The 10,761-nt window shown below is 40.2% G+C and overlaps 1 protein-coding gene across 1 annotated transcript in view; it reads right to left on the reverse strand.

Annotated features, from left to right (window-relative positions):
• The window catches only part of sv2ca (synaptic vesicle glycoprotein 2Ca), a 31,804-nt gene extending 24,918 nt beyond the window's left edge, over positions 1 to 6,886 (reverse strand). Inside the window, exons 1-2 of the mRNA XM_061038002.1 lie at positions 6,569 to 6,886; positions 303 to 1,112 (exon numbers count right to left, since the gene is read on the reverse strand). Coding sequence (XP_060893985.1) covers positions 303 to 900 — 598 coding nt within the window. The 5' untranslated portion in view covers positions 901 to 1,112; positions 6,569 to 6,886. The remainder of the gene's footprint in view (positions 1 to 302; positions 1,113 to 6,568) is intronic.
• Positions 6,887 to 10,761: the final 3,875 nt, after the last annotated feature.

Below are 10,761 nucleotides of genomic sequence, written 5' to 3' on the forward strand. Positions count from 1 at the left end.
CTGATGACACCAGTTAGACAGAAAGGTGTCCCTTCATTATTTTAGTTTATGATTAATGCTCACACATATATTTAACTATCAATGTTGCATTATATTACTGGAATGTGTTTGCTCATATTTCAGTTTTCTTCAAAGCAAAGTGGGATAGGATTAAACCCTCCGAAAACCATCATTAAAGTCGAAAAAAAAACGAACTGATTGAAGGCATATTCATTACTATTGAATCATTCACATCATTTCCTGTTAGCACATGGACACTAATGCACACTCATCAGCACTGAAACTCACACAAAGTGACTTACCGAGCCATCCTGAGCTGGAGTTTGGCACACACATGTCCGTCTCTGCACTAGGCAGCACAAAGCCCACTACGAACACTTCCACACCGTCCGACATGAGGGCAAGCCCAAGCACCAGGAAGAGCTGCCACTGGAATCTCCCGTGTCCGCACTCCTGGATGATCAGCTCATACTGTTGGGCCAGCTCCTCCTCGTCGGCCTGCCTCTCCTCCTCTAACCCCTTACGGTCTCTCGTGGCATCTGACACGGGTTGCCCTATTGCAACCTGACCTTCCTTGTGCCTCCTGTCTCCTGCAGAGGGGATCCCCTGGTATTCGCCCTCATAGATCTCGTCCTCATCATCATGGCCCTCAGTGGCATCACTGGAGCCCTCCTCATTGTCATTGTAGCGCTCTCCGTCCTGCCTTGGTGGGTTCCTGTAGAAATCTTCATCTTCATCCTCCTCATCCTGGAAGCGACTGTAGTTACGGTGGGATGAGTACTCATCTGTGGCTCTGTCCACCACCTTGTTGACTTTCTTTGCTGTGTGCCGTTTGGCTTCCTTCACCATGTCCTTGGCCCCCTTAGCCAGTGAAGTCCTGTTATTGTAAGTGTCCTCCATTTTGGCTCCAACAGTAGGTCTTCACGGGGGGTTCAGAGAATACTTAGAAGTATTTTTAAAAAAAAGAAAAAAAAAAGGAAGAGGGGTTTGTATAAACTGGAATTGCAGGTGGTGAGACCAGTGAGTCTCGAGATACAGCAGGTAGGAAAAATCTGGAGTCCCCAGTCACCACAGGAGATAAACCAGGACGGCTGTGGCAATCATCGGCCAAACTGAGAGAGATGGGGGGAGACAGAAAAAAAACACGTAAATATAAAGAGGAAGAAAGATGGAGAAAAATACAGAACATAAAGGTGAAGGGATCAGAAAGAAAGGAAGAAGAAAGAAATAGAGAGTAGAGAGAAATACTCATCAGATAGTGCCTGTAAATCATGTCTCTCCTGTTACATCTGTAGCATCCTAGACTAATAAGTGACAGCCCCAATCCTCTTTAATCATTCATTCACATTCCCCTAGGACTTTTAATCTTTAAGAGTGATGTGAGAAAATAAGAGTTGTCTGTGTAGCTCTCACATTTTATTAAAAAAAAAAAAAGGTTATTCAGTGTACATGGGTGCTTTTTGTTCCTTTATCTTTCTTGAGTTGGACTTCTGAAGTGACATTTTAAACAGAGAATGCTGAATCTGCTGACTCAAGATCATCTCTGACGAGCAGAAGCTAATAAACAAGGCTTTGCCCGAAAATCAATTTGCCCCCAATAAAGACCTGGTTTATGGTAATGAGAGTGACAATTCAACCGGAACGGCACTGTCGCATTTGATTCGTGCAAAGACAGGAGAAAAGGGGAAATTGATATGAGTAGATACATAGATAAATGAACACTCAGAAACAGGCTTACATAGTACAAACACACACAAATAATATTCTATAAGGACCCTGCTTTGTATGCAGTCGGCTACCTTTAAAACATAAAAAAGATCACACATATTTGCGACATGCATAAAAATAGACGCACAAGAAGACTCCTTTAAACATCCAAACATGTCATGCACATGAGAGTCGAGTTCACTGCGCAGAGGGGGAAGCCCTTTCCCCTTTTGTGCTGACAGGAGGGAGACCCCAGCCTGCCACTGCAAGTACTCTAACATGATTTCATGTGAGTGTTCAAACTGTGATCCACAATTCATCATCACATTGCCTCTTCAGACTTATTCTGGCTTATTTAATCTATCATTTTCAGAAATAAAATTGAAAAAAACACATCATCATGTGGATAAATTAAAAGGGTTTAGTTCAGTAAATCAAAGAAAAAATGTCAAGTGCTCATCTTGATAAGACATTTAGGAGAGGCCTGCATGGTCAGAGATGTGCTGGTCCACTGTGCGTGTGTGTGTGTGTTTGTGTGTGTGTGTGTGTTTGTGTTTGTGTGTGTGTGTTAGGTCAGAACTGTGTCGTTCCAGTGTGTCTAGGAGCTGCTCACCACAGCCTCAAATGAACACTGAAGCCTTGTCAGGAGGACACTAATCACTGGGCCAGCTTCAGCTCTCGTAATGCAATTTTACTGGGCAAAATGACACTGCTGATTCAAGGTGACTCTACTAATCTCTTTTGGCTCATTGTATGACTTCAGAGCTTATGAGCACACTCCTTTACGCATAGAACGGTAATTTTATAATGGCTCCACTGACACCAGTGATGCCTCAGACACTTTTCCATACGCAGGATCAATGAAGACACATTTTTAGACATTTGTTTCTTATATCCAAAGAGAACTGTCCATCTTATTTTTGAGATGCACAATGCAGGACACTAACTGTTTCTAAATTCTGTAAAACGCTCACTGTAGATGACTTCTATTCTTTAAAAAACAAGTTCTTCATTTATGGATCCTTTTTTTCCCTTCAATTTACTGCATCCTAAAGTGAAATGAATTTGAAAGCTTCAGTAGACCGGCCACCACAAGGAGCATGTCAGAGCTCACTGCAGTGTCAATGAACTGGTAACATTTATTTTTTCAGCTCATGTTAGCTATCACACATCATTTTTACAAAACAAAATAGCCAGCAAATGGGGTGTATCCTGGTGGAGCCTGCCTGTCAGAGAGTCAATGGAGTGTATGGTGAGGCTTCCTGTCAGCGGTGATGAAGCTCAGAGGACAGGCGAGCACACAGACGACCCACCTCACCTGACCACGGATGACAAGACCCTGACAGCGCAAACAACCTGAGCAAAGGGAGCAATCACAATCAAACTGGGGAACCACCAGCACCCCCACACCAACCAAGCTTGGGTTTTTAACCCATTGAATTTCTCCAGCAGATTTATATTTGTCTTCTTTTTAATGTATCTGCCTTCCGCATGCATTTCTTTACCTTTACTTATGTTCATTACACACCATTTATATATTCTTCCAAGGCAACCAAACCAAACTAAGCATTCGATCATATATTTCTACTGAACCAAAATGTGATGGGAAAATGGATTTGGACATAAAGATATGCACCAATACAATGTCCAAGTGCAAAGCTCTTTTCATTATTTTATGTTTTAATGAAACCCTTATTTGACCAGGAGAGAAATGCATTGAGATTAAAAATCTCTTTTACAAGTGTGTCCTGGCAAGCACTTACATTACACGAAGAGAGTACATATCTCTAGTTTTTGTGAACCATGTGAGGATGCAGAAAATAGGCCTTGCTCCAGTAATACCCCCTGTCTGCATGATGGATAGCAGCCCTGCTTTCATTTAACCTCTTTAGAATACTAAAAAAACACCAAGTCAAGTATCACTTGCCCCCCAAGTTCTGTGTACCTGAACATCAAGAGAACTAAAGTGATAAGACTTACAAAGGACTTAAGGACAAATAAACAGTGCATAGCATTATTATGATGTGGGTGATAATGAACAGCCTTAGTCAGAAAAACTTCAAGAATAATGAAGCATTTATCAGCAAGGTACGGGTTTCCTTAAACCATGGGCTTTGTCAGAAGAATTGATGTCAGTGTCGGTGCCGACCTACATATTGGAGTGGGCAAAGAGGTTGTTCCAGTAAAAAAGTGAAAAATCAATTCTTGTCTTAGAATTTCTGGTTGCTTGACCCATAACTGCTGGAGGAGACAAATACTTCATGTTTTTTAGGGACTTGGACTGAAATCAATAGCACCTTTTTTTTTTAGCTTAGTGCAGTTCAGTAGTCCAGGCACTGGTCCTGACGCAAAACAATAAGAGCTTCTGGGTTGTCTTATTTGTGAGTGTATTAAATGTTTAAAACAAACGCATGAGGCCCTACCATGCATTTTGAACTGTTACTTTTTTGCTTCTGTTTCTTAATGTTAAAGTTGATGTTCCTTTCCGTATAGGCACTGCAATTGCTTTCCATATCAGTCAGGGTAGACTTGCCAGTGTCATTTCAAAGACATGCACAAACACGGCAGTTTGATGGCTGGTTTGCTCTATTAGCATCAGAATGAGCAGGTCCAATCTCTAAGTGGGCAGAGCCGCATGTAATCCCATCAAAACGGAGAACCCATGACCTCATCTGAGAGGCAGAGGCAAAACCAGCCCGGGATGTCTTCCGTTAGGAGATTTCATCAAACACTGATGCCATTACTGACTGAGAGGACGAGCAGGGAGAGGAGGAGTATTTATATCAGAATAAATGGGCGCTGGGAAAAATAAACGTCAAAAGAGAGAGAGGAAGAAAATGGTTGTTTCTGCAAATGGTTCTACATAAGGAAGGGGAAATGTTATAAACATCTTTGAAAGCAACCAAACCTCATCTGTTGCCTTTTATTAGCGGCGCCTCTGCATCAAAGATAAAACTTCAAAAGCATAGCAGATCGCAAACCATGCTTTTATTACATCATACAGATTCATGAAGCAGCCGCGGCAAGTTGACGCCTGCCTTTACAGCCCAATAATGTAAGAATTGACTTTAATTACCTCTATGCACATCACAGTTATGGAAAAAAAGATTTCCCCTGTATATATTTATATTGTTAATTTACATACTTTGATGAAACATGATAAAGCATACATATTGTGTTTGTTCAGAGCTGTTAAAAAAAACATGAATGTTACATGTAGCCTATACAAACGTGATGAACAAATATTCAATCAATGAAATCCATTAAAAGTTCTGTCCAACCATGAACATTACAGTTAGTCTATTATGCTTTTTTGTTGCATCAGTCGGATATCTGTTTGCTCTTCTGAACAAACATATGGTCTCCCCACCTTGCAAGGCTTCTACACATCCAGTGAGTGTCACAGATACAAAACACAATGTCACACTACCACTGTCTAGTGCAATCCATACACTTCATGTTGCAACAACTAAGCAAAGGATGGAAGACCTGACCTTTTCAATGGGGATTTTTTTTACAATTAACTTCTCATCTTGTCAAACTGAATTTACAGACAAGACTACCAAGAACTATTGAGTCCCTTCTAGAAAGAAATATTTCTTCATTTCAGGTAGACATGATGGCGTAAAGACTCCTGAAGGTTATGTAATATCCATTACAAAGGTCAACTTGTCCCAAAAATAGTAAAAAAAAATAATAGAGTAATCTGTTGATGCAAAATTTGTAGCCGAGATCGTTTGTAAAGTTCAGATTTGTGTTTACTCAATTGTACTTTGAATACTTTATTTCCTCTTAGTAAAAAAAAAAAACGGGAAAAGAAAATGTCTTTGTCTTAATGTGTAAAAATAACAAAATGACTGTCCGTTTTTGCTTTAGAGGAGGATGGCATTGAATGCAGATTAGGGACATTCAGATTATAATAAGGGTCATATTTCAAATGTCAAAAAAAAAACCTGCAGTGACTTGAAATCAAGTGTGCAAAAGAAGTGAAATCTGCAACCTTCAATCACTTTTAGACTTTTTTTTTTTCCAGCTGGATACTTTCAGTGTAAACCAGCAGCACCACTACAGCAGCCTACAGACTGCAAACAAAGCACTTTGCCACACATTTCCAGTTCACCGGCTGTGTGCCTGTCAATCGCTCACTGCCTCTCGAGGTGCAGTTCACGGATGAGTCAGTTGCCTGCTCCAGCATCCTCTCCTCTTTTTGGCGGCAGTGCAGAGTGCTTTAACTGCCCCGGGGCAGGTGGCTGGATTGCACTACAGAGTGCACAGTCCGCAGCCCACAACCCCAAACTCTGCTCATGCTAAGAATAGCATGCTGTTGGATAAAACTAAATGCAAATGATCGGCTCCCATTAGTGATCACCATCAACCAAATAAGGTCTCTGCGGACAGACCTTAATCATGTCAATTCAATCAGGTATCTCATATCAATGTGTACTCCCAAAGGCCTAAGCATTTTTATTACGCTTAAATAATTAGTCATTTATATTGAACTCTTTACAAGGTACAGCAACTCCAATTCATCTCTTCATTTCAATCAAATCGTGTGCTTGTGGCTATTTTTTCAACTAGGGATGCCAATTTCTATTTTGCATGAGCCATATGGACTGAATGGCATGATTTAAAAAAACAACCTAACTTTTACAAATTATGTTTTAACGCATGAATAAATAATGAGATGTTAACCTAAGATGTTTGTTAAGGCTGAATAAATGAACAACATGATCTAAGAGCCTCAATGAAGCTCGTTATTAAAATGTTTGTTGGAAATATCGGATTTTTTTTTTTTTTCCCCAACAAGGAAGTACACACTCAGCATGTTTTCAGTGAAAGTAGTTGTAGCCTAAGTACTTACCGTCATTTATGGCGAGAGCAGTGGACTGAGCTGTTACCCATTGCATCCGACTTCGCTTTGGCTTAATGGAGAAAACAAATCTCGTGGGCTTTTACTGTAAGAATAAGATCAGAGGTAATTGCCAGCGCACGGCAGTGGGGCTTCTTTTCGGTGCAGTCAGTCCTCCCTCGCTGCAGCACTCCAGGAAAGGAGAGAGAGAGAGAGAGGGAAAGAGAGAGAGCTGGTGGAAGGAGAGGGAGGGAGGGGGGGTGCAGTATAATCAATAATTGTACTTCATTGAGTCATGCGGGTGATTCCGTCTCCAGGAAATATCTAGTCAAGTGATCGAGAGACGCGTAACATGCTCGCTGAACAGATAGCCTAAGACAGGTTTAGATTTAAGCGGGCGACGTCGCACAGTCAGTGCGAATGTGAATAACTAAGTTTTGGTACAGGAGAATGGTTCCAGAAGACTAACACACCTGGGCTTCTGTTAGAGGGTAAAAGGGTGTTGCATGAAGGCAAAAACTATTGTTCGAAAAGTTTTTGGAATAATCACGTGTGTTCAGCAATGTTGGTCTTTAGATCTGGTTTCTGTAGACACCGTGATTTTTTTGTTTGCTCTATTTGCAGTATATCTAAATATCTACAACTGCTTCCACTAAAGTTGCGATGAGTGCCTGGAACCTCCCCTTGATGCAGAGTTCACCCTGGAGCTGCGCGTTGCAGCTAAACGACTGTCTCTGTCCATGGTGCTGGTGAACACCTGAGCGTGTCAGCGTCTCAGCGCAAGATTGTACATACATTGTAGTCCACGTTCTCCCCTCTCCTTATTTTGCAACTTTGCTTCACATGCTGAAAATATTGTAGAAAACAATAGAAGAAATATCTAATAAGGCATTTGGTTTAGCAATTGTTCAATGAAAATGGGGCGTTGGTTTAGTTCAGATGGTTGAGCAAGTGCCGATTACAGAGGCTACAGTTCTCGTCGCATTGGTTTACAGGTTCGAATTCAGCTGCGACCATTGGTTGCATATCGTCCCCATAGGGTCGTCCCCCACTCTCTCTCCCCATATTTCCTGTCTCTCCTCGGCTTTCTCTGTCCAATAAAGACAAAATGCCATAACATACTCATTTAAAATTAAGTAGCCTACACAGCTCGCAGAATAATCTGTAAAATATATAGAACCATCTCGAGCACTACAGAACTTTATTCAATTACAGAATGCACGTTCTGAACCCAGTGTTTAAAGGTGGTGGTTATTAACTTCAATCAGCCTTCAAACTCAGTCCTATAATAGTTTTACATTTGATTCCATATTAGTTTTTTTTTATAAACTCACAGACCAGTGAGATATGATACATTATGCAATCATATAGTTTCATTGAATTGTCTATTATTATTGAGTTCTTATTGTATCATATATCATATCAAACAGTATAGTATCCAATCCCATCAGATTATATGGAATGGTATTCTATAATCTGTACATATAATTTGTATAAATAAATGTTACATCTTATCATATCTTTCTCATATTCCATTGTATCATATTGTATTATATTTTATCCCATCTTAAAGTCTTACATGGATGGAGCCTCATGGCTCATATTTACTTGTTTAATTTTTCTCTACACCACCAAGTTTAATTTGACTATATAAAGAAGCCTGTGCAGTAAGTAAAGCTCTTGGTTTTCAGATGCAGTCTCAGCATGGTGGACCACTTTAATTCTTCCAATGCCCACAAATGATGGCCACAGAGGGAGTAATACTATTGACGAGCACCACACAAAGATTATACAATGCTGTTACAATAATTGCATAACCTAACACAGGCTCTCAGAGATAAGTAGGCTCTTTAGATGAAGTGTGAGACAGTGGCTGCCTGTGTGCCTGCTATGTCAGATCCTACCGCTTCTGAAACCTGCGAGTAGTTCCTAGAGAAAGAGAGGGTGGGGAAAGAAGGGATGACAGACTGATGCAAGTACGGGGACATTCAGCCTCAGTATTCACATCATTAAAGCCTACAAACTGTACCAGCTCTTTGAGACAGACTTGCTCCACTGCAGAAATGACTCTCAGCAAGCTCTTTGATGTATTACCCTCTCCACAACTGATTCATTATTCTCATTTTAAAAAATATAATCTCAATAGCTGCATGTTAAAACACTTAAAATATAAGAAATATAGTAAATGATGGAACTTTTTGCATTTTATTACTGTATTTAAACACTAAGAAACAGCTTTGACATTAACTGTGCATCATATTCAATATTCACCACAAAGGATACTGAATACGTTTGTTAACGATGCACAAGCATGCACATGCAACACAAAAGCGTGCGAGGACACACACATACACACACAAACACACAAAAGGAGAGGCATCTATTGAATCCCCTGAATTTGATGATTCACAGGAGCAGTGACCTAAGGCTTGGGACACTCTCTGCTTTTGATTCAGAGTTGGAAGACAAACCCCCCTCAAGCCATAAGACTCCATTTACTACTGCTGGAGAGCTGAGGAGCACTTAGCTTAATGTACGGGACAGTAGAATGACCCTCTCCCACACACACACACACACACACACACACACACACACACATTGATTGTCCGCTGTGCATGCCAAAGCTCTTGTTTTTTTTGCAAGAATCTTAATATTGTCGCACACACAGACATGCACACAAGCACGAAAGATGCTCATGGATTTAAGTCATCACGGGGGAAATACAAATAGTATCTTATTCTTATGTCCTAGGGCTTCTAGGTTAGGTGCTGACATGTAAGAAGAATAGCTGTCAAATTGATTCATTTACCATGGCACATTCAGTAAATGTAGCCTGATATTGATAGTAGGTTCAAAGAAAGTGACAGTGTTGTAATCGTACAGAGTCCTGGTGCCAAAGCAATTCAGACCCTTCTATACCCTGCTAGGTGTTTCATACCAACATATGAATGGTATGTTTTGCAATATGAACCTATTATTTACATTGAATACACAAGGCACGTTTGTTTCTTACTGCATTTTTTCTCTTTTGAGACAGATTTTAAAATCGAATCCAATCAAACCAAAAAAATTATTTATATCTTGTGTAAGTTATATGATATAAAAACATAAAGTAAGTTTTTGGTCCTAATCATCAAATGCAAACTATTCAACTTGTGCTGCATATCCTAACTGCAACGAGTGAAAACCAGTGAATATATATATAGGAATTCTACGGATCAATCTTTTTATTTCCCTTTGTAATATGTAGCGTATTTTGACTTGACATCTACAAATGGATGTTGTACATGCAGTGCCTCCTTTCCTTGAGAAATGACTCGAGAGGTGGAGGTGAACTGGAACGACTGTCTGCTGCTTATCGTCATCCAGAGTATACGGAAAGGATGTGGACACTGATGGTAATTGTTTTTGCTTTGTGGAGATAAAAGCTCCGACTAACTGATTTAGTCTCCATCTTCTCTCACAGCCTCCTCTGCTCATCTGCACTCACAGAGCTGACCACTGCATCTCCCGGAGTCAGCATTTATCTTATTGTTCGGATATGTTGTAAAATAATGACAGAAAAGATTGGTATCTGTTACTTGGTCATACATACTATCTTATCTAGAACAATGCAGCCATGTGTACAAATGCTGGGAGAATTTGGTCCCTAAACATTCTGAAAGCATGACAAAAAAAACCACTGGTGTCACAGATACAGAGATGTGATGGATTAGAGTGTCCCAAGGGGGAAGTCCAGCTCCATCAAAATGTAATGAAAACTAATTTGAAAACAGCAGGTAGCTGCGTATAACTCTAAGATGAGCTCTGCCGACATTATGTTCACTGAGAGGTCATCATAGTCTGCTGGGAGAGAAAAATGGGTTGATAACATTACGATTGATGATAGCACATTAGTTGTTGTCTGCAGGAGTTATGGCTGTCTGTAAACACGTCTGACTAAAAATCGAACAAGGGCAGAAACAATTTACACCAACATTGTAGTCTGGTTTCTCAGTTGTATACAAGAAAAATGAAGTACATACACAAAACATTTCATGGGACATGCAAAAATATTTTGGAGAATCTGTGAGGGACAGAAGAAAGTCAAAAAAATGCACTGTAAGAAAAAGTTCCTTAACAATGTCAGCCTGTATAAGCGCAGAACATTATTTCCTAATTTCTGCTCTGTCTACCATTGCAAGGTCCTGAATAGTCTAACGTAC

The sequence above is a fragment of the Labrus mixtus genome, chromosome 5 (genome assembly GCF_963584025.1).
Source record: "Labrus mixtus chromosome 5, fLabMix1.1, whole genome shotgun sequence".
NCBI lineage: Eukaryota > Metazoa > Chordata > Actinopteri > Labriformes > Labridae > Labrus > Labrus mixtus.